Below are 25,110 nucleotides of genomic sequence, written 5' to 3'. Positions count from 1 at the left end.
CACACACACGTTGGGAAGTCTACAGCCAGAGGGCATAATCTCAGAGTCACCCTCTAAGGCAGTGATGAGGAGGAATCTCTTCTCACAGAGAGTAGTAGGTCTGTGGAATTGTTTACTGTATAGGGCTATAGAAGCTGGATTTTTAAGTATATTCAAGGCTATGATAGATGGATTTTTAATCAGTAATGGAATATAGATTAGATTAGAATCCCTACAGTGTGGAAACAGGCCCTCCGGCCCACCAAGTCCACGCCGCCCCGCCAAAGAGCAATCCACCCAGACCCATTTCCCTCTGACTAATGCACCTAACACCATGGGCAATTTAGCTTGGCCAATTCACCTACCCGGCACATCTTTGGACTGTGGGAAGAAACCGGAGCACCCAGAGGAAACCCACACAGACATGGGGAGAATGTGCACACTCCACACAGACAATTGCCTGAGGCTGGAAGTTAACCTGGGACCCTGCTACTGTGAGGCAGCAGTGCTAACCACTGAGCCACCATGCCGCCCCATGCTGTAAGGGGTTCCAGCAAGACTAAATGCAAGCTCGAGGAACAGCACCTCATCTTTCACCGAGGTATATTACAGCCCTCTGGACTCAATACTGAGTTTAACAATTTCAGTGTGTGAACACCTCTTATTTCTGTGCTGGCTTCTTCTCCACCTTGCCCCGTCCACATATCGACAGCAACTTAAATTCACGTGGCACTTTTAAAGTTATGGAATGTCCCAAAGCATGCTTCTAAGTTGCATGAGGAGGAATTGGGTCAGGTGACCAAAAGATGGTTAACAAGGAAGATAACATCAAAATAAGTGAGGTGGAGAGGCATAAGGAGGGAATTCCAAGAATTAGGGCTTTGTGAAAGGGAAATCATATTCAACCAATTTATTGGAGTTCTTTGAGCAAGTAACATGTGCTGTGGGTTGCTTCCAGCTCATGGTATAGAGTCTAACAGACTGGCCTGGTGTATCGGGGTTGGCATAAGGACATGGGAGAGCTCATGCCCTAAAGATGTTGAACTCAATACTGAGTCCAGAAGGCTGCAGGGTCCCAAAGTGGAAAATGAGGTGCTGTTCTTCCAGCTTGTGCTGAGCTTCACTGGAGCACTGCAGCAAGACTCAGACAGAGATGTTGGGCAGGGAACACGGAGGTATGTTAAAGTGGCAGGCAACTGGAAGCTCAGGGTCTATCTTCGGACACTCTTTGGTTTATCTGGTTGATGAGATCTTAATGAGTGGTGTCACATAGGGACTCAACCTTTTACAATTCATATAAATGACTTGGATGAAAGGAGCAGCTAAATTTGCTGCTGATACAAAGATAGTCAGAGAAGTAAGCTGAAAAGAGGATATAAGGGAGCTACAAAAAAAGACAGATTAAGGAGTGAGCAAGACCGAGCAAATGAATAAAATGGAATATGTGAAATTGCCCATTTTGTCAGGAAGAATCTTTTTAAAAGCATCTTATTTAACAACTGAGAGTTCTGAAACACAGATGGATCTGAGTGTCCCACTGCACAAATCACAGAAGACTAGTAGGCAGCTACTGCAAATTCAGAAAGGTTTTTGTTTACGGCACAGAGAATTGGGGATAAAACCAGGGGGGTTCTGAAGAAGAGGCAATTGACCTGAAATGTTAACTCTGCTTTCTTTCAACAGTTGCTGCCAGACCTGCTGAGTTTTTCCAAAAAGTTCTGTTTTTGTGACAAATTTTAGGGGGGTTATGCACAGCGCATTGTTCAGACCACATTTGGAGTACTTTGCATAGTACTGATCATGGTACTTAAGGGAGGATATAAATACATTGGAAACATTTCAGGGAAGGTTGACTAGACTAACATCTGGAACGAGTACGTTTTCTGATGAGGAAAGGTTGGACAGGTTAGGCTTGTATCTACTGAAGTTTAGATGAGTAAGAGATGACTAGATTGACACGTGTAAATCCTGAGGGATCCTCACAGGACTCAAGTCTTGAAGGAGAATCTAGGACTAGGGATCACTACCTAATATAAAGGGCCATGATGTGGAGGTGCCGGTGTTGGACTGGGGTGGACAAAGTTAAAAGTCACACAACACCAGGTTATAGTCCAACAGGTTGATTTGGAAGCACTAGCTTTTGGAGCGCTGCTCCCTCATCAGCTACCTGATGAAGGAGCAGCGCTCCAAAAGCTTCAACTTCCAAATAATCCTATTGGAATATAGCCTGGTGTTGTGTGACTTTTAACTAAAATAAAATGGTCAACCATTGAAGACAGGCAGAAGGAAGTTTTTTTTTCTCTTGTCCTCAGAAGGCAGGTGAAGCAGGGATCTTGGGTTTTTTTTAAGTCAGAGGTGGGTAGATTCTTGATAAGAAAGTGAATGAAACGTTGTTGAGGGTTGGTGAGAATGTGGAGTCCTCACTTTCTCCGAGAATGTGGATTTTTCAGATCAGCCATACTCTCATTGAATCACAAAGCAAACTCAAGCGGCCTGCTCCTTTTCCTAATTTATACGTTTGTGTGTATGACCCCTTACTCAGTGACTGTAAAGGATGGTGTTGTGCTCTGGGAAGAAGAATAGGAAGTTCCCTTGACAATTATTCTCCCCTCGGATAACAAGGCTGACCCCTTCCACCGTCTCTCCCCTACTGGTCATCGCTCTTGTTGCTCTGCTGGGATCTTGCTGTGCACAAACAGCTGATACACGTGGCCCTGAAAATGATTGTACTTCAAAGGAATTTTGTTGGATCAGAGGTTCTTTGAGATAATGTGGCGCAATAAGGCACAGCATCAGTAGAGCTTGTCCCTTTCTCAAAAAACCTTTCACACGATAGACACAATTCAGAATCAAACATGGAAACATAAGTGGAAAAAGCACCAGGGACCCAGGTTCGATTCCTGCCTCAGGGCGACTGTCTGTGTGCATTCTACCCACGTCTGTCCTTTGGGTGCGCTGGTTTCCTCCCGCACTCCAAAGATGTGGAGGTCAGGTGAATTGGCCAGGCTAAATTGCCCGTAGTGTTTAGGTGCATTAGTCAGAGGGAAATGGTTCTGGGTGGGTTGCTCTCCGAGAGTTGGTGTGGACTTATTGGACTGACGGAGTCTGTTTCCACACTGCAGGGAGTCTGATCGAATGGTGCATTTCTGAAATGTTAACGTATTGGTATAAGTGACAAGACTGAATTTATCATTTTCTCAACATTTCACTGTTGCTGAAAAAAAAACTGAAGTAAACCACAGCTAAAGGTCAGGTGGCATCTTATAACTGATGTGACCTTGGACAAACTCTGGCATAGCTTGCTTGGTATGAAGAGAATTCCAAAAGGGAGGGCTCGTAGCTGGAACTCAACGATGCAGAACTTCCAGACAATAATCGAAAACCTGAGGGACTGTTTTTCTCCCCCTTTCGTAAAGTGGCTAAAAACCAGAACAAGATCATTTGTTCTGAAGCGGTTGGTGCAGGTCTTTGATCTCAAGCCAATGTTTAAAAGTCGTTCTCAAGACTCCGCTATACATCAAAAGGGAAATGAAAAGAATTATTCAAACAATTTCCGTTGGTTGCCCAACATGATTTGAGCTGTGTAGGAGTCTCAATGTGCGGGATTGTTTTTTAGGTTGTTCTCAAGATTCTTTGCTATACATCAAAGGGCAAGGGATAAAAAACAATTTTCCCTGGCTTGGCCAGTTGATTTGAGTTGTGCGGCTATTGTGTGGGAGTGAAGGCGTGAAGGAAGGATGTGCGATCGAAACAGAGGAAATATATTGACAAGAATGGGGAACAGAGTTTTTCAGTTAGTAAGTATGTTTCTAAGATTGAGAGAAAAACCCAAGGCATTCACTCATGTCCTTTAGGAAGGAAAATTCCAGCCGTACCTCATCTGGCCTACATGTGACTCCAGACCCACAGCCATATGGCTGACTGTTAACTGACCTCTGGTCAATTAGGGATGGGCAATAAGTGAATAAATAACAACAAATTCATCAGATTGTGTACCACTGCAGACAGGTAAACTTCCTGAAGTGGGCTATCAAGTTAAATCTGTGTTGTATAATATTGTGCCTGGGACACTTGCTGGAAGGATATCATTGAAATATAGAAAACAGGAAAAGGAGTAGGCCATTCAGCCCTTTGAGCCTGTGCCATCATTCAATATTATCATGCATAATCATCTAACTACTCCTGCTTTCTTCCCATATCCTTTGATCCCTTTCATTCCAAAAAAACTATTTCTACCTCCTGCTTGAAACTATTGAATGTTTTAACCTCAACTTCTTTCTGTAGCAAAGAATTCCACTGGATCACCATTCTCTGGGTGAAGAAATTTCTCTTTGTCTTAGTCATGAATACCCTAACCTGTATCCTTAGTCTATGACCCTTATTTCTTGACCCCCAGGTCATTAGAAACAATGTTCTTGAACTTACATGGTCTAGACCAGTTAGAATCTTATATATTTCTGTGAGATACCCCTCATTCTTCTAAGTGATTAAGTCCAAATCTATCCAATCTCTCTTCACATCAGTCCTGCGATCCCAGGCATCAGTCTGGTAAATCATCGGTGCACTCTCTCTGTAGCCGGAATGCCCTTCCTCAGAGACGGAGCTCAGTTGAGTCTGCACTTCTGCCTTGATCACTTCCACTATGTGGAGGTGTGGTGAACAAGGTCAGAAGTCACACAACACCAGATTATAGTCCAACGCATTTATCTGATTTCACAAGCTTTTAGAGCGCTTGATGTCCATTTGACGAAGGAGCAGCTTATTATTTCAAATAAACTGCTTGGACTATAACTTGGTGTCGAGTGACTTCTGGTCTTGATCACTTCCTGCACTGAGTGATCAGTTAGGACAACATTCCTGTAATCTCTTCTGAAATGTTAATTCAATTTTTGACACTGTATTTGCTGCTGAACCAACTGAATGTATATTTTTTGTTTTCAGACTTCCAGCAGCTGGGGTATTTTCCTCCTGTTTTACATCCTGTTACTTGGAATTCAGAACACAGAGACACCTATAAGAACCTCCTCCAAACTAACCTCAATCCATCCTATCAACAAACTCCTCATTAGCTTTCCAAGTATAAACCTCCCATATTCGCTGTGGTCCACATTCTCAGCTCTCCCTAGTTCTGGAATCCCAGGTCATTGCAAAACTCATTCTTGCATTTATACTATCTACTCCTGTTAGAATTTTATAGGTTTCTATAAGATACACCTCAATGCTCCTGAATTTCTTAATCAGTTTATTAGTGATTTATGTTTATGGACACTTGTCTGGAATCCCTTAGAATTGGAAATACCATTTTGCGTCTACTTTATCACCATGCTTTGCAATTACAATATAATTTAATATGATTTATAATATACACGATCGGATATTTCTTCTGAAGAAACTCAATCTGTTCATAAATACCTGATAGTGAGATCTCCTCAGTTCCAGTATCACGTTTGTCAACCTTTTTTCTCACCTTCCCCAATGTCTCTTCATCTTTATTCATTTACAGACTTCAGAACTGCACACATAATACTGTGACTGCAACTAGCAAGTGTAGCGTCATTTCAATCAATACCAGTGATTTTGATTTGATGGATCAGATTTGGATTGCTGAAGTTCCTTGTCACTGTACGTACTGCAATACCTGAGCACACATTGCAATAATCTGGTGGTGAAGAGCTGGTCACTGTGTCCCCATTAGCTGCATCATTGATTTTTCTATAAAAAAACTTTCCTGTCACTTGGACTTTGACCCCCAAAACACAGTCTTAGAATCAAATTGAAAGCTCAAGGTGATAATTCTGGGTCCGATGTATGTCATTCTGCTCTTCTCTATTCAATAAGAAAGTACAAAGGTCAGAAAATGAGGCTGTGTTGTGTCAGTGCCTCGAAGATGGCCAATTCATTGCTGGCTGATTCCTGTACAGCCGACCCACTTCTTGGGAGGGCACCAGAAAGGGCACGTGCGGGAAAGCATGCAGAGCTGGCATATCGTGGCATCACTTAATGCCTAATACCGACTTGGAGCCTGGCCTGCCATTTTGGGTTGAACTTTACCTTCCCTCCCTGGCGGGAGGGAGGTGCTGTTGTACCATGTGACTCCTCTCCCAACCTACCCATAATTAATAGCCAATCAAAGGCCTCATTCTATCTCCCATTGCTTTTATTGGACGGAAGAGGAGAGGTGAATGGTCTCACGACTCACAGACCAGGTTGAGGCGGGGGGGAGGGCAGGTTGAAGCAGGGATGGAGAAGGTGCGTAATATCACATCGCCCTGATGAGGCCGATCACAACAGTGTCAGTCACTGTTGGCTCAACAATTCACACCACTGTCTCAGGAAATGCAGGTGTGCCTCTCCCCCACTCTCTCTCTCCTCTCCTGCCTTCTTGTTCTGGATGAGAAAAGAAAGAGTGCCAGTGAGTGTGGTGCAGTGTCCGGGATTGTACCTGCTACAGGTAAATAGTTGCTCATGCGAGGAAGCTACGAGACGTGGAATGAGACTGGTAAGCAGCTATGGGGAACAACAAAATGATCAATGAATCCACATTGTTTGAGATTGCTGATGGGTGTGAAGGTGATATGGTCATTCTGCAGTGCAGCCTGGTGCAGTGCAATGTGATAGATATATAAACGGGAAGGGTTTAGAGGGATATGGGCCAAATACTGGCAAATGGGACTGGGTCAGTTTAGGATATCTGGTTTGGCATGGAAGGATCTGTTTCTGTGCTGTATAACTCTATGAGTCTAATGATTGAGAGATGGCATTTGAACATATAATCACTGACACTAATGTCTTGTGGAAGCCCATTCTTTTTATGCAGTACCAAGGTACATTCCTCACATTGACCTTTGATGGTTTCCTAATCCCATATCCTCAGGAGTATCTGTCTTGAGGCCCTTGTGGCCCTCCAGACTGTGACCACTCCTCTCCACCTCCATGCCTGAGACACCCAGCACCACATCAGAGAATCCAGGAAACCCCGCTCCATTCTTAATACCTCTCATGAACATTTTTGGACGCTCTTCCACAACTAGAGTACAGTTCCCCAGCTAGGCCTTTCGCTTCACATTTTCGATCAAGCCTACGCTTCAATCACTTGCTCATTGCCCATAACCTTCAATATCAAACTGAGTCTAATTCTGTTCTTTTTCTCAACTTCCTTGACTCTTTAATACCCCACCCACTCCAATCCCACTCTCATTCCCTTTAAGGATCTTTCTACAAGAAGGTCTGTAGTCAGTCTCCAGCCAGAAATGTAAGCCCCAGAACAACCCCATGACTTTGAACCAATCTGGTGAAGCCAGTGCCAGCAGAGAGGCCAAATGGCTTCTCCTGGCTGCCACCATTACCCTGAGACGTGGCAGAACACTACCCAAAGAAAGGGAGCAGTGACGGATGCAACTCTGGGATCTTGCTTGACATTTTCTTTTGGGCCTAATGCTGCACATCACTTCTATTGGTGGTCTGCGAGTGCTCATGCACCACACTGCAGTGTAATAGGAGAGAAAATAGATTCCAGGGAGGTGGTGGGTTAGGATAACGTCATTGCATGATTAATCCAGGCTATCACCCTCAAGAGAAATGGGTTCAAATCCCAGCATGACAGATGGTGAGTAAAATCTGAAATTAAAAGCTAGCCCAATCATGTGACTATAAAACAGTTATCATAAAATCCCATCTGATTCACTAACTTCCTTTAAGGCCAGAAATTCTGGTTGACATGTTGCCTTTGAGATGTCCTGGCAAGCTACCTAGCTGGTACTGCAGTGGTTCAAGCTGTTAGCAATTGGAGGTGGGCAATAAATTTTGATAATTGCATCTTATAAATGAATCGAAACAACAATTTGAACAACGTCACAGCCAGTGCTCTAGTGGCAAGTGGTGGGGAGAAACCACATTCTGGGTTTGTAATGTATTTGTGGTAATGAACAGAAACAAGTACCCGAGATTCCCAAGTAATGACAAATAAAAGAGCCATCCACACAAACTACAAAAGCTATTAGTTCCCAAGGCAGTGTATCAACAGTCATTCTTCCCCTGGACAACTTGACAATGGAACAAGCAGCCAATAGTCTCAGCCCCTCCACGTGAAACCTTCAAGATCTATCTCTAAGGTTATCTCCTGTTCCCATTATCAGGACTAGCACTTCAGTAGGTCTCCTGATCCTCAGATGCTGCCTGACCTGCTGTGCTTTTCCAGCACCCCACTTTCGACTCTGATCTCCAGCATCTGCAGTCCTTACTTTTGCCTTCAGTAGGTCATGTCTGGTCTAGCTGGAGCTGCCCATCTCTGATGGAATATAAGCCTCTAATGATGACCCCCTACCCCTTGAACAGAAAGTGCTGCAGTTGAAATTATGAAGAACTCATTCTGAAACCCATGGTTCAGACTGAGAAGATAGCCTTTCGATACGGCCATTCCACATCATTCCAGCGCACTTTGTAATGTCATGTTGAAGGCTGAAACTGTATTTAGTTACCCATTTGTAGTATAAATTCTGAGAAACCAACCAAGCAATGAAATGGCCTCAAATTCAATGAAGCTGTACCGTGAACACTCACCCCTGCCCCACAAGGGAGTGAGTGTGTTCTACTCAAATGCAGCCACTTACTTGAGGAGTTGAGATAGTAAACATAAGAGCAATCCAGAGAGAAGAACACAAAGGCGTCAGGCACATACCTACACAGAGGGTACAAATCGGAATGGGTTAAGCCAGCAGACTGACTGAGGCCAGTTGGGTGCTGCAATGAGAAGATGGCACAGCCAATTATTTCGGGAGGAAGACAGCTACGAGTGAACAGCTTTTTTACCCTGACTCATGATTTTGTGACTATCATCGCCAAAATCCACCCCACCCCACCCCACCCCCCGACAGGGGGGAAGGCATTCAGTGTATTCCTGTCCTGCAAGACCCATTCTGAGCAGATGGTGAAGTGTCCCTGAGGAGTCAAGGAGAAGGGGCTGAGAGCGACATGCAGTTACATTCGCTGCAATCCATTTCCACCACCACCGAATTTCCCCTGGGATGAATTTGCTGTAAGCTCCAGCTCAATGACAGCTTTCCTGTCTCTGAGTTCCAGCTTCAAGACTCCACTTTCCTGTCTTTTCCTGTTATCCTTTGAGTCCCTTCCTCATTAAGAACCTGTCTGTCTCTTTGAATTTTCTTCATGACCTAGCCTCGACCTCTCTCTCGGATAAAGAATTCCAGAGATTCACTGCTCTCTAAGTGAAGAAAACCCTCCTCATTTCTGTCTTAACTCATCTCTGTCTTACCTCTGAGATCTGGCACTCTAGTGATGGCCTATACCACCAGGTGGGACAACCTTTATCGATCTACCCTGTCAAGCCCCCTCAGTGACATATACATTTCAAGAAGGTGGCCTTGCAATTTTCTAAACTCCAATGAGTGCAGACTCAACCTCTGCTCAACCCCTCCTCATAAGAAAATCCCTCCATCCCCTGGATCAACCTAGTCAACCTCCTCTGGACTGCGTCCAATGCCATGGGGAGGTGATAGCCTAGTGGTATTATCACTGGACTGTCAGCCCAGATAATGTTCTAGGGGCACAGGTTCAAATCCTACTACGGCAGATGGTGGAATTTGAATTCAATAGAAATCTGGAGTTAGGAGTCTAATGATGACCATGATTGTCAGGGAAAAACCCATCTGGTTCACTAATGCCCTTTAGGGAAGGAAGCTGCCATCCTTACCTGGTTTGGCCTACATGTGACTCCAGTCCCACAGCAATGTGGTTGACATTTAATTGCCCTCTGGGCATTTAGGGATGGGCTATAAATGCTACCTAACCAGCGATACCCTCAACCTATGAATGAATAAAGGCAGATAAAAGTACATCTTTCTCTGGATCCAAAACTGCTTACAGTATTCTAATTGTGGTCTGATCATGCTTTGTCATGTTTATAACAAGACTAGTGTACTCTATTCCCTTTGAAATACAGTCCACCCTTCATTTTACATTCTCTATTTTGGGCAGACTTATTAAAAATACAAGCTGAACTTGAATGTTTTTAGTGACTCATACAAGAAGATCCAAATGATCTCTGTGCTGCAGTTTTCTGCAATCTTTTACAATTTAAGTAATATTCAGCACTTCATTCTTCCTGCCAAAATGCATAAACTCAACTTCCCCATATAATATTTCATCTGCCAAGCTTTTACCCACTCGCTTAACCTGTTTTTATCCCTCGGCAGACTCTTTGTGTCATCCTCATCACTTGCAGTCCCACCTAATCTTGTGTTGCCCGCATACTTTGCAATAGTATTTTGAGTGCTGGTCGTATTCCACCAGTTACAAGTTGCCATCGTGAAAATGCCCAGTACATTCCAACTCTTTTGTATTAATTAGCCAATCCTCTATCTATACGAATATACTGCCACCAATACCTTGGGCTCTTATTGAGAACTCTTCTGTTCGGTACCTTATCAAATGCCTTTTGGAAATGCAACTATATTACATCTACTGATTCCCCTTTATCTATCCTGTTTGTTACCTCGTCAAAGAACAGTAATAAATTTGTCGGGCATGATTTTCCTTTAATGAAGCCATTCTGCCTCTGCTTGATAACGCTGTGTATCTCCAAATGCTTTGCTATACAACCTTTACAATAGACCCACACATTTACCCAATGACAAAGGTTCAAGACCAACTCCAGAGGCTTCTCCTTAACAGCTAGTAGGGCACTAGATGATGCACTGATGGAGATTAGATGAGATTAGATTAGATTCCCTACAGTATGGAAACAGCCCCCTCGGCTCAACAAGTCCACACCGACCCTCCGAAGAGTAACACACCCAGACCCATTCCCCTATATTTACCTCTGACTAATGCAATTAACACTATGGGCAATTTAGCATGGCTAATTCACCTGACCTGCACACCTTGGATTGTGGGAGGAAACCGGAGCATCAGGAGGAAACTGACGCAAACACGGGGAGAATGTGCAAACCCGGTCCGAGGCCACTGTGAGATACATGAAATATTAAAACAAAGGCCCTTCTATAGAGGGATGGCATTGTTTGGCAAGGGTTTCCCTGTTCAATATTGATCACTAAAATATAGAAGCTAATCATTACTACACTTATAATTCAGACAGTTTGTTTTGTATGAAGATGGTTGCTGCAGTTCACATATTACAATGGTCACTACAGTTCACTGCCATGAAGTGCTTGGGAATTCCTGCAGTCACAAAAGGTGCTATAGAAATGAAAGTTGTCTTCCGTCTTGCGCTTTGGTGAATCCAACATTAGTTCCCAGAGCTCCGTGTGGTGGCTACATTGTAAACGGTCAGAGGATAGGGAAGACAGTCTTGAGCGAAATCTTTATAGATTTGCTGGTGATAAAAGTCGTAAGAAGGCACCAAGCCAGTCCCACAAAGTAATCTTTCCACAAACAGACAGACGCTGCCACAATTATTAATAACACAAATCAACTGAGCTTGGGATGACTGCAGAGAACTGCTGGATGACATTAGAAAGCTTGCCAAGAATTAGATTGTGTCCAGTTGCTGTTTCAACATGAAACTGGAGCCAATTGACAATTTTAGAAGGAGGTGACCCAGTGGAAGAGAAGGTGCCTTAAACCTTCAGGATGAAGGCCAAAATGATCAGAGACCCGAGTGTTTCTTCACGGCAGAAGGTACAGTTTGGATGTAAATATCCAGGTGATGTTGGAGGAAGCAAAATCATTCCGTCCACTTCTGGGACCTTCTTATGGCAAAAACACCCAAGTTAGCAACAGGGAAAGGGACATGTTTCAGGCTCAGTGCATTCAGACATCCCCAGGTCAAGTACGGTCTACTGTAGGTTAGAGAGTAATGCCTTGTGAAACTATTCTCCTTGGCCTCACAGGGAGATCTGCCCCCACCTTTCCCCTTCCCTGACTATCTTACTCACCAGTCATGCCAAAATGTACAATTCCATTTATTAATTTACAGCTGAAAGATGAAAGTGATAAATCTACTGTGTTGGACACCATGGATGAAGAAAAAGAATTAAATTTGTGTTTATTGGGTGCTGTTCACAGCCCCAGGCGATACCAAAGCACTCCATAGCCAGTGGATTCACGTCTGAAATGTGCGCATTGGATTTCAGTGATGTTGCAATCGATTCCGTAAACCCCAGTTTTCAACAAAATGTTTGTGATCACTTGGCCCACCAGGTCTCTATCGCAGTTCTGCTGCAAGCCCATGTGATGTGCTAACTACTCACTCTTACCTGCACCTTTACACTTACACCAGCCTAAATGAAGTGGGTGATCCTGTATGTATAAAGAGGGATTGGCTGTCATGTTTAATTTGGGGACAAAGTGCAGAATGAAATCCAAATGTGATTTGTGTTAAGATCATGACCCATTGCAGTCTAGTATATGGACCAGCCAAGCTACTGGATAATTTCCATAATCAAGGCACTTGTTAATATTTCAGGATATTTTTACTTACTGCAATTAATTGAGCATGTCAGTGTAGGATGACAAGGCTTAACGATATCTCTCTCTCCGATGCTCTCCCATCTCTCGCTTTCTATCTCTTTCTCCCTCATCCTGTCCATATTTCTCTCTGTCTCTCTGTTGTTGTCTCCTCTGTGTCTCTCCCATTGCACTCTCGTTTTTTTCTCTCTCTTTCTTCCCAACTTTTTCTTCTCTCTTCTTCAGATTTCCACTTGCCTCTCTCTTGCTCTCTCTCTCTCTCTCAATTTTTCTCTCCCTGTCTCCCTCTGTCTCTCTCTTTCTTTTTCTCTGTCTGTCTCTCCTTCCTCACTTTCTCCTAATCAATTAGAAACCAGCCAGTTATCAAATCTAGATAAATGTAAAGTGCTACATTTTGGAAAGGCGAATCACGGCAGGACTTATACAGTTAGCGGTAAGGTCCTGGGGAGTGTTGGTGAACAAAGAGACCTTGGAGTACAGGTTCATAGCTCCTTTAAAATGGAGTCCCAGGTAGATAGGATAGTGAAGAAGGCATTTTGTATGCTTGTCTTTATTGGTCAGTGCATTGAGTATAGGAGTTGAGAGATTATGTTGAGGCTGTACCGGACATTGGTCAATCCACTTTTGGAATACGGCATTCAATTCTGGTCTCCTTACTATAGGAAAGATTTGTGAAATTTGAAAGGGTTCAGAAAAGATTTATAAGAATGTTGCCAGGGTTAGAGGGTTTGAGCTATAAGGAGAGGCTGAACAGGCTGGGGCTGTTTTCCCTGGAGTGTCAGAGGCTGAAGGGTGACCTCATAGAGGTTTACAAAATCATGAGGGGCATGGATAGAATAAATAGAGAAGGTCTTTTCCCTGGTATGTGGGAGTCCAGAACTGGAGGGATAAGAGGAGAAGATTTAAAAGGGACCTAAGGGGCAACGTTTTCATGCAGAGTGTGGTCTGTATATGGAATGAGCTGTCAGAGGAAGTGGTGGAGGCTGGTACAATTACAGCATTTAAAAGGCATCTAGATGGGTACATGAATAGGAAGCATTTAGAGGGATATGGGCCAAGTGCTGGCAAATAGGAATACATTAATTGAGGATACCTGGTTAGCGGAGTTGGATGTGTTGGTCCGAAGGGTCTATTTCCATGCTGTACCTCTCTAGGACAAGACAGAAACAGGCCATTCAGCCCAACACTACTATTGGTGTCTGACACACACACACCTACACAGGCAGAATGCTGGGGCTACACAGTCAGACCTGTCAGTGCCTGTTACACAATCATCATCAAATGGTGAAACAGGCCATTCAGCCCATTTAGCTTATGTCAGCAGTTCAATACAAAAGCAAAATACTGTGCGTGCTGGAAATCTGAAGCAAAAACAGAAAGTATTGGAGAAACTCAGCAGGTCTAGCTGTGGGGGTTTGTGGAGACAGAGAGAGAGAAAAACAGAGTTAACCTTTTCGGTTGAGCCTACCTCCTCTTCAGAATTGAAGTGAGGTGGAAAAGTGATTGATACTATAGTGAGAATGGGGAGGAGCAAGTGGACCATAATGATAGGACTAGAGGGTGAAGGAGATTTGAGATCACAGGTATCAGAGAACAAATTGTAAAGGGATCAGTAATGAATTCAGAGACAAGATCCAGAGTAGGTGTTACTATCAGAATAAAGGACAGATCTGACTGAAGGCAGAAACTGGAAAGCAAGATACAGACACTAGAGGAAAAACATATCAAAATAGAGGTTGGAGTTGTTGAACTCAACGTTAAATCCTGAAAGCTGTAAAGTGCCTCAATGGAAAATTAAGTGCTGTTCCTCCAGCTGGCCTTAGGTTTCACTGGAGCCCTACAGTTGGCCCAGGACAGAAACATGAATGTGAGTGAGATGATTTACCGAAGGTTGGAGGGTTGCTTCCAGCCTGAGCAGAGGTGTTCTACAAAGTGGTCACCCAGTCTGCATTTGACCTCCCCCAGTGTACCTGGAGACCAAACTGTGAGCAGCGAGTAAACCAGATCAGAGAAGTACAGACAGACTGCTAACAAACAAACATTGAGAACTCTGGAGAATCTCAGCAGCTCTGGCAGCACCTGTGGAGAGGCAGCGGGGAGACAGAGTTAACGTTTTGAGTCTGGATTGACTCTTCTTCGGAACTGCCAGTTCACAGAAAGGTTTTCTTAAGAACCTGGAACATAAGGAGGGAGGAGGCCCTCCTGTGCATGCAGTAGGAAGGTGGGGATGAAGTGGGATGTATTGTTGGGGGTAATGGAAGGCACAGCTTTTTTGCTGGCATTTGCCTCCACATGAGCCTCCAATCTAGTCAAGGTCCTCTCGTTCAAACCCTCTTTCCATTTCAATCTCTTTAAAATAATTCACGGATTTTGTTTCAAGAATGGTTTGTGCTGGAGATTCCAGTCTATGATATATTTTTCCTACTCCACCCGGTTAGCTTTTGTCATGTCAAGCTAACCGACATGCAGGGTAGCTCAGTGGTTAGCGCTGCTGCCTCACAGCACCAGGGTCCCAGGTTTGATTCTAGCCTTGGGTGACAGTCTGTGTGGAGTTTGCACATTCTCCCTGTGTCTGCGTGGGTTTCCTCTGGGTGCTCTGGTTTCCTCCCACAGTCCAAAGATGTGCAGGTCAGGTGAATTGGCCATGGGAAATTGCCCATAGTGTTAGGTGCATTAGTCAGAGGGAAATGGGACTGGGTGGGTTACTCTTCAGAGGGTTGATGTGGGGCTGAAGTGCCTGTTTCCACACTGTAGGGAATCTAATCTTTGGATATTACATGCAGTGAGCAACTCTTGATTTCTCTAAGCTTTAGAATGGCTGGACTCGGCTCACTCTATACTTCATAACAACCTATTGTCACTTCTTTTCACTCCATTTCAAAACAAACACTTGGAATCTGTTTGAGAGATGCTGATGCTGTATCCAAGCCAGTTAAAAAAAAAAATTTTAAACATCAAAGTCTGATCAGACATGATCTGTGATTTCCGCTGGACTGAGACAGTTTGAGGTTTTTGGCAGAGACAGGCCTGTCAGGTAAGTGAACACAAGCTGCAACTCTCAATCTTTGCAGGAAAAAGCACAATGTGACACTGTTTAATCTTGGGACAATGTCATCTATCTTTGACTGAAACTCATATTTGAATTTATTAATTTATCTGTCCTTTACTCTGACACTGGGAGAAAGTGAGGGCTGCAGATCTGGAGATCAGAGTCGAAGAGTGTGGTGCTGGAAAAGCACAGAGGGTCAGGCAGCATCCGAGGAGCAGGAGAATCGCTGTTTCAAGCATAAGCTCTTCATCAGGAATGAAGAGCAAAGATAGTTCCTCTTGTGCAATTTCTAAAACTGGTTTTAATGAAGCACTGACAATCTTTATTTGGGAGCATAGAAAGTCCACGTTAGTCATAGGCTTGGTAGCAGGACTACTTTGACAAAGACAACATCCTGATGAAGAACTCGAAACGTTGACTCTCCTGCTCTTCAGATGCTGCCTCACCGGCTGTGCTTTTCCAGCACCACACTCTTCAATGCTGGTCTGACACAGCCAATACTGTCAGCTCTGCATCTGTGTAGACTCATGCGTTGTGCTTGGGCCGTAATCATCGCGAGTTACAAAACCGCATGGTACTCGGAGATTAGTAAAGCTCCACGTTCCTACCTGGAACCTTCTTAGCCCAAATGATCATGTGCACCAATTCCTTATCAGCCAGGTTTGTTAGCAAAGTCATCATGGACGCCTCGGTGAAGGGTTTGCCGGGGTCGTGTTCGGAGTAAACCATAGGGGGCTCGGCCTCCATCAGGGTACTGAGAATCTCGTCCGAGGTCATGCCAAGCAGAGAGCTGTGCTTGGTGCTCCTCTGCACTGGGCTCACGCTGCTGGAGCTCGGTCTGCTGGTCACTCCCGTACTCTTAATGACGTGCTCCTTCTCATCTTTCCTCCGCTTGTGCTTTAACATCCGGCCACCCCGACGGTCTTTACGGATACCTGGCAATGCGAGAGGAGAAAGGTAACAGTCAAACTGTTTAAGTGACTTCAAGGAGACAAAGTTAGTTCCTCTTGTGCAATTTCTGAACCTGGATTTAATGAAGCACTTGACGATCTTTATTAGGGAACATAGAAAGAGCACATTAGTCATAGGCTCAGAGGCAGGACTACTTTGACAGAGTTTATTGTTAAAATAACATACTTGAACTCAATGAGAAAACAGGAAGGGTTCAAAAGATCTCGTGAAGGGCAGGGAGAAAGATCTCCATTTGATGACCTAATTTTACTGACAATAAATACTTCATAGAATACTCATAAGGTAATAAAAAAGCTGCTGATTCTTGCACAGCAAGATCACATTAACAGCAACGTGATAATGACTGGATGTCCTATTTTTTGGCATTATTTGAGGCAAACGCATTGCCCTGGAGAATGGGGAGAACCACCCTGCTCTTTGTGGAGTGGTGCCTCAGAATTCTTTCTGATTCCTCTCTCAAGGATACAAAAGCCCTTTGTTTAACGTTACATCTAATAGACAGCTCCCCTGACAGTGTGGCCCTCTCTCCTTGCTGGAGAGGAATCCTCCATTATGTGTGGGGTCACAGACTTGTGTTTGTTTCATTTATTCTTTCCAGGGATGTGGGCATGTCTGGTAGGGTCGGTATTTGGTGTCTAGACCTCATTGCCCTTGGCTGGCAAAGTCATTTCTTTGGGCAGCCAATCACATGAAACAGATGGGATTTTACACCAATCAGCATTGAATTCATGGCCACTACCGTAGAGACTAGTTTCAATTCTAGATTTTTATTGAAGTGAACTTGAACCAGCTGCCATGGTGGGATTTGAAACCATGTCTCCAAGGTACGAGACATCACCACTAGGTTACAATCTTTTGTAAGATTAGAAGATTGGAGATGGAGATAGATGCTTCTGCTTGGCCTTCCTGTTAAACATTCTCTCTCTCAATACTCCCTTCTGCTCTGCACTAAACGTGACTTCGATCCACAAGGCAGAAAACTGCAGGTAGGGGAGAAACCAAAGACTGAATCTCACCACATTTAGACAAAATGTCGGGGAGGGTTTCTGTCTGTGAGGCTCAGAGAGGTTTCCTCACATCCCAAACTCATGTTATTAGCATACCACATCCCATTGGCTCCCTTCACATCGAATTCCTGCCCGACCCTCTCACTCACCGTAGCTGAAAGAACTTACCGCTGCTGTGATATGCCTGGAATTGAAACTAGTCTCTATGATGGTGACCATGAAGTCAACACCGATTGGTTTTACTGATATTCTTGAGGGAAGAAAATGTAGCCTCCTTACCCGGTCTGGTCCCTGTTGCCAATGCCATCGTTAAAAGGCACTCAGTCAAGTGCTAGTAGATCACAGCTGGGCAGCACATTTCATGATATTTGCCTCAGATACAGCAGATAAAGGAATATTGACACTTCACTGTGCAGAAAGGGACCTAGAGGTCCCAGGGAACGGGGTGGACATCTTCTCCCAGCCCATCACCTCCCAAGTTAGCCGTAGTGGTGATGACACCAGGCTTTACCTAGAAATCATAGAATCCCTACAGTGTGGATCAGGCCCTTCAGCCCAACAAGTCGACACTGACCCTCTGAAGAGTAAATCCCCCCAGACCCATTCCCTACTACTCTACACTTACCTCAGACTAATGCACATAACTTTCACGTCTTTGGACTGTGGGTGGAAACCGGAGCACCTGGAGGAAACCCACTCAGACATTGGGAGAATGGGCAAACTCCACACAGACAGTCGCCTGAGAAGGGAATCGAACCCTGGTGAAGTGAGGCAACAGTGCTAACCACTGGGCCACCATGCCACCCTATGGCCCAATGTTGTCACCTGTGTCAGTGAGATCTCAGCCGTCCGGGGGATTGCCCAGCAGAGGATGAAGGTCAATGTCCTTCTCCACTCCACTGGCAAAAGTACCATCTCCAATACCTCTCTCTCTCTTTGCGACTGCACTCACCTCCCACCAAGGCTCATGTTCTATCACTCTCGCTATGACATACAATATCTTCCCTTGTCCAGCTAACATCCCCACACCATTAACATTGCTTGGCCTCTATGCTGTCTACTCTATGCATGCAGGACCCCTCACCATCTTTCCCCTACCTTCACCAGCGTTGACAACCTTCATCTCATTCCATCCTCCCCACTCCATCATTCCAGCCTACAACAGGGCAGAAAGGGTCAGGACGGGTCATGGGGTTTTATTCATTACCTCATATAAAGAGAGGATCCGGACCGTATCTGCTCTGAGTGGGTGACTAGCTGTGTCCAAGTCCCTGGACGGATATTGGATGTTGTCCTTTACTGACCGAGCCCAGAATTCCTGGCTGCAAGCTGCTTCTCTTGACTTGACTGGGGACTACACCCCTTCAACTTTAAGACATGGCCATTCGATTGACGCACATGCAGTGCATTAGCTTCAACAGCTGTTGCCATGGACGCAGGTACGAGATTGACATAGTGTGGGGCCATACAGCAACACGTTCACCCTCTTGGCTGATCATTGCTTTGAGTCAGTGCTAAAAGGCAAGGTAAGACAGGAGTACTTTGTGTTTGTTAGCTCTGGCTGAGGTGGGGTTTGGGGGGTTGGAGGTGGCGAAGCAAGTGAAAGAGGCTCCAGGCAGTACATGCAATAGGAGGGAATGATGGGACGGGGACAAACAAGCCACTTTAGTGTCCTGTAACAAGTCCATATTAATAGTGTGAAGTTTGACCATGTCATGATATGGTTGGATAGTACAATCACGTGTATTAGTTCTACTATGATTGGGTAATCCAGTCATGTGTGTATGAGTTCGAACATGAATGGATAATATAGTCACGATTGCTTTGGAACGTGGAGTTGGTTTGGACGAAGACAAAAGTAAAAAAGTGTGCAAGGCTTTAATTGGAATTCGTAACAGTAGAGTGGAAGCATCTTATCTGTAAGAGCAGTATAAAACCTGAGTTGTTCTGATGAAGATAGGAATTGTGTGCCATTTTCTTGATGCATATGTCTTCCATGCATGCATGAGTAAGCTTATAAAAAGAAACCTGAGTATCACCTGGTCTAAGAGGAAATGAAGGGTAGAATTCAGCTATAACACAGAGTTTGCTGCTTGCATCAAGGTAGGCACCAAAACTGCCCTGTGATACATCCTGGTCCAATCCTTGAGGTGGGAACCTGTCCCTAGAGTGCAAACTGTCCAACACTCAACTTGGTGTTTTGTGAGTTCCCAAGTGCAGCATTACAATGCAGCCCTGAGGATGGGAGCTGGGTTGTGATGGTCAGAGATGTTGGACTGTGTCAGATCTCAGTGTACATGAGGTGGGCTGTGTGCAGCAATGCCCATAGCATGTGTCTCAAGACATTGGTGCTGGGTGTCCAAGATAGAGGTCTGGGGGAGTAAGCAGGGGCTAGGCTCGCCAAGTACCCACTCCGATGTCCATGTTGGGAATTCTCACTCTCATTTCTGCCCAACAGTGATAGAATAGAAGACTGAATATTAAGATTAGGTCGTAATGATGGTGATAGTGAGTGATAACGCCCGTTAATAGGCCTCTTGCCGCTCAGGAGTAAGAATCTTGTTTTGAGATCTGGAATTTAGCTGGAAAAGCTGTTGCTCAAACATTGTGAAAGGCCTCGCTAGATTCTCACCTGATTCTCCCTCACTTCTCTCCGTAGCCCCCATCACTCAGGGACTGGGAAGATTCTGGCCTGAGAAATGACTGAAAAACTCCGGCGATTTGATAAGGATCGTCATACGCTCAAACCAAGCCGAGAGACGATTTTGGCCAGAACTGAGAGTCGTTATGATACAGGTGAGCAAAGTGCTCCAGCTGAACTGCAGCTTTTGTGCTCGTTGTATCACATCCCAAGGTGTGATAAGATTAGAAACTCCCGCCCTTTTGGAAGCTCAGAGTTGATGATATTCGAGAAGGTGAAGGGGGAATGATTTACCTTCAATTCCAGCCCATTTTTACCTCAGATATGGAAATTTAACAAGAGGTATTGGTGCAGAGGAAGCTGTTCAGCTCCTCAAACCTACTCTGCTCAATAGATCATGGCTGATCTGTACCTCAAATCCATTTGCGCTCCTTGAGAACTCTACCCAACGATAATACATTCACTTCAATCTTGAATGTTGCAACTGATCCCCAACATCTGGGCTGAGGATTGTTGCTATCTTTTGTGTGGAAAAAAATCCTTCCTAATTTCTCCCTGGATGGGTCTAATGCTTATGCCACTCACGCCCTTATTCTGAATGCCCCCTCAGAAGCGATTATTTCTCCGTATGTACCTTATTTAAATTATGTAAACATCTCAGTTAGATCTCGCCTCAACTGGCTACATGTGCGGAGTGGTAGGATTCACAATGCCACATGTGAGAGAGAGAGACTGACTGCCATCAGGAAACTGGGAAAATAAGGAGCCGGATGGATCGAAAATCTGTCTCTGTGTGGATTAGGCCAGATGGCCCCATGTATTTACCCGCCTCTCACACTCCCACCCAATGGAGATGCCCCTGGGGAAGCTACTGTGTGACAGTACCATATATGGTATGAGGACCCACACCCCACATGCAGACCCCCTGCCCCTCTCACTTCTCCCGATTTTAGTATTCCCATTCCACCCGGAACCCTCCCTCTAGCTCCAAACCTTTCTTGATCTTCTCACTGAGAATTGCAGGTGACTCCACTCCTGCCCTTCCCATCCTTCTCCCTCTGAACCCTCCGGAACTGCTGAAATTGGTCTGGAATTCCAGACCCATCTGCAGGGCACTGTGTGACCAAGACGTGGGAGAAAAAGGGGACAATTGTGTGTTTTGCTTTGTAGAAAATTCTCCTGTTGTGATTGTAACAAGATTACCAAGCTGGACCTCATAGGATATGGGTTCCCTGAGTGGGCCTGTTAATCTGGTCCAATCAGGGAGCTCTAGCTGACATGAAAGTCTGAATGGCTGGGACATTGACCCCTGAGTGCCTGACAAAGTGAGAGTTAGTGCTACTGTCAAAGACTATGCATTTGTGAATAAAGGATGATTGGTGATGGGATACCGGCCTTTGAAGAGTTCTTTCCTCTCCTAAGGATTTTGTTTATTGGATATAAAAATTTTGGGGACGTGGTGACAAGAGGGATTTGTGATTGATATTCACTCAACTACAGTGGGAAGGTGGCACTTTACTAATATGAACAGGTTAAACAACCAAGAGGAGGAATGTGGAAGTGGTGCATTGTGGGAGGAAGGGGAGGGAGCAAGTCATGTGATAATATCTCCAGGACTATCTCTAACCAGAGGTGACTCTGAGCACATCTATTCCCCTCTAGCATCTTCCAGTTCCAATTAAAGACCTTCTTCCAGAACAGAGAGTCTGCTTTTCTCTCTTTCTGTGTAATTGTTGTCTGGCCCGCTGAGCGCTTCCAGTACTTTGTGTGTTTATTTGGGATGATGTTGTTGATGGGTTTGGGGGGCAGGGAGGGGGGGAGGGTGGGGAGGAGTAGAGCCAAGCAGGAGAACCAGAATATACCCTGTCATGGTTGCAGTCCTGGGTCATACACACTGATCCAGAAACTTTAGGCTGGAGGGGTCATGTATTTTCAATTCCTTCATCCAAAGACTCATAAGGGTCTACAGCACAGAAAAAGGCCCTTCTTCCCATCATATCTGTGCTGGTCACCAACAACCGCCTCACTATTCTAATCCCACTTTCCCGCACTTGACCCACAGCCTTGTCTGCCTTGGCATCACAAGTGCACATCTAAATACTTCTTAAATGTAGGTTTTAAATATCTCTTAAATGAAGGCTCCTTCCAGAGAGTTCCAGATTCCCACCACCTTCTGGGTGAACAGCTTCAGTGGGGAGCCTGTGGAATGCTCTGCCACAGGAAGAGGTAGAGGCCAAAACATTGAATGTTTTCAAGAAGGAGTTAGATATTCCTCTTAAGGATAAAGGGATTAAAGGGGACAGGGAGAAGGCAGCACTGATGTGGATGATCAGCATGATCCTACTGATTGGTGGAGCAGACTCGAAGGGCCGGATGATCTACTCCTGCACCTATTTTCTGTTTCTGTGTTACTTTCCTTAAAATCCTGGAGATCTGGAAAGCAGTCTCTCAGAATCCTGTTGGAGTTAATTAACCTTGAAGAAATTACTTCATGTTCCTGGAATTTTCTGCTCTTCAGAACTTGATTAAGAAGCTTGGCAACTCCTTGAATAAGTAAGTAATAGCTATTAAACTACCTTAGGCTCGATGTGATTGGCTAGATCTGATCCACTAAGAGCTAACAAAAAAATCCCACAGAACAAACTCTCTCAATGGAAATCGGGAAGTACGGCAATCAGAACTTGTAATAATTCTTTTTTATTTGGAGAAATAAGCAACCTCTCATGTTTAAAAATGAAAAGCACACCTCACCAAAGCCAACAAAGCTGGATTATCTGATTATTTAGTTTGTGGGATCGTGCTGTGCACAAATCGTTCACCAAGCACTGCCTTCATTACCACAGGGACTGCAGCATCAAAATTACTTCAGCGGCTGTAGGTACGATTCCAATATGCCACTGCTTCAGAAACCTGAAGAAACATTCCAAATTAGAGTCATCTAGGCCTTGAAACATTAACTTTCTCTCTCACTGTCAGACCTGCTGAGTTTCTCCAGCACTTGCTGTTTTTATTTCTAAACCATTCCTCATGCTCAGTTTTAATAAAGGTAAGTTTCCATGGAAATGGTCGAACTTCCAGCAAGAGAAGGCCATTTGGTGGTGTTGGTGCTCTCAGATCTCCAAGAGCTTTTATATCTCTCCGGTTCAGATAGTTATCCCATTGCCTTTCAGTGATGTTCTAGCCTCTACTTCCATACAGGTCAAGAATCTTCTGTTTCCCATTCCCATTGGTCTCCATTGTCTGGCTTGTCATTCTCTCATCAGTGGAAACTAAGTAAGGTCCCCAGCTTTCACTCTCTCCTTTTGCTGGCTCTTCCTCTCTCTCAGTGCTGCCCTCATTCAACATCTTTAAGTTACTCCTAGCTCTGTTGGGAATGCTGGTCCCCATATCTGCCCCCTTCCCCAATCTACCTCTCACCCCTTCGCACCATGATCCAAACTCCTCACTCCCAATTGCCATTCCTCACTCTTCAACTCCCATCCATTCCTCTCCTTCATCCCCTCATTCTCCAGCTCCATTGATCTATCTCCCTCTCCTTCAACCTCTGATTCGCAGTCACTCTCTTTCCTCATAGCCTTGAGCCTCTGACTCCCCCCACAATCCCCACCCTAAGCCTCGCTCCCTTGCTGCTTACTCACTCCTGCCCCACGGCTGCAAGGAACAGGAGGTTCATTCGCAGAGATGTCATGGAGTTTGGGGGTGGGAAGGGTGGTGAAGGAGAGGGATTTGCAAATCAGCAGGCATCTTGATTGCCCCACTAGAGCTGTACTGAGGGTGGGCCTTGCTGGTGCAGCCGGTCCCTGGATGAAATACTGAAACAACTCCCTCTCGGATAGACGTAAAAGAATCCTCATATTACTGTTTCCAAGAGTTGGCAGAGTTAACCCTGACATTGTGGCTAACACCTATTCCCTGATCGACGTCACACAAAACAAAAAGCTGACTCTCTGCTCACTGTTACGTTGCTAGCCAAATTCATAAAGTTAAAAAAAAAGTAGGCTGAATACAAATGTTAGTGTGTAGAGGCGCCAAAGCAGAAGAAATACATGATCTGCTCATTTCCGCTGTTGCTTCTGGGAGCTTGCTGTGCACAAATTGGCTGCAATGTTTCCTACGTTACAGCAAGGGTTACACTTTGAAAGGTATACGTTGGCTGGAAAGCACTTTGAGATATTCAGCCATCACGGAAAGCAACAGAAATGCAAGTTTGGTTTCTCTTGTATGAACTGTACTCCATACTATTACTTCACTGGCATTTCCCTTATGTTCCAGAAGGTGGGATAATGAGCACTCTTCAGAGATGAGAACAAATGCACACCAGCCAACTTGTTAATTTACCATGAAATTCACGACAAAACAGACCACCATGTAATTTAATTCTTACCATGCACTAACAGCATCAAACATAATGCAATTTATCTTTTGACAAGGAACGACCTTGAACTCAATGATCAAGTCGTTGATCAATGTTTACTGAGGATGATAAAACTTTTTTGACTGTTTCAAACTCACAATTTCTACAAGCATGCCTTGCCTGGAGAGAGAGAGAGAGAGAGAGAGAGAGAAGTAAGATAAACTCTATCTCTTCTCAAACTCTCTGAGCTCAGCTTTTTGAGTTGCGAAATCACAACTAGTACTTTCCGGGATAATGGGACATTGAGGATTCCGTGTTAAAATGAAAGCAAGGATGCTGGAAATCTGAAATACAAACAAAATGCTGGAGGAACTCAGCAGGTCTGCAGAGAGAAAAGCAGAGCCAATGTTTTGAGTCCAATTGACAGGAAGGAAATAACCTCCAGTTCAGTCACAACCTCTGCAGATGCCCTTTCACCGTTCAGAATGTCCATCTCCTCATCATCCAAGCTAACACTTACATGTAAAGCCATTACCAATAACTAGCAGGGATATTAGTGTTTTGAAATCAAGCGATTATTGTTTTCCAAATCTGGACTCAGATGATCCTCAGTTACTGACAAACCATTCAATCTTCCTTCGGTCTCCGAGACTTATTTGCATAG

At 44.6% G+C, this 25,110-nt stretch overlaps 1 protein-coding gene across 2 annotated transcripts in view; it reads right to left on the bottom strand.

Annotated features, from left to right (window-relative positions):
* esr1 (estrogen receptor 1) overlaps positions 1-25,110 on the bottom strand; it is a 288,949-nt gene that overhangs the window by 93,959 nt on the left and 169,880 nt on the right. For both annotated transcript variants that reach the window (XM_043696506.1, XM_043696507.1), the window contains exon 4: positions 16,081-16,407. In XM_043696506.1, coding sequence (XP_043552441.1) covers positions 16,081-16,407 — 327 coding nt within the window. The remainder of the gene's footprint in view (positions 1-16,080; positions 16,408-25,110) is intronic.

Source organism: Chiloscyllium plagiosum, chromosome 9 (genome assembly GCF_004010195.1).
Source record: "Chiloscyllium plagiosum isolate BGI_BamShark_2017 chromosome 9, ASM401019v2, whole genome shotgun sequence".
NCBI classification, from domain to species: Eukaryota; Metazoa; Chordata; class Chondrichthyes; order Orectolobiformes; family Hemiscylliidae; genus Chiloscyllium; species Chiloscyllium plagiosum.
Note: the sequence above shows the minus strand (reverse complement) of the source record. Positions and strands in the feature narration are given on the sequence as shown.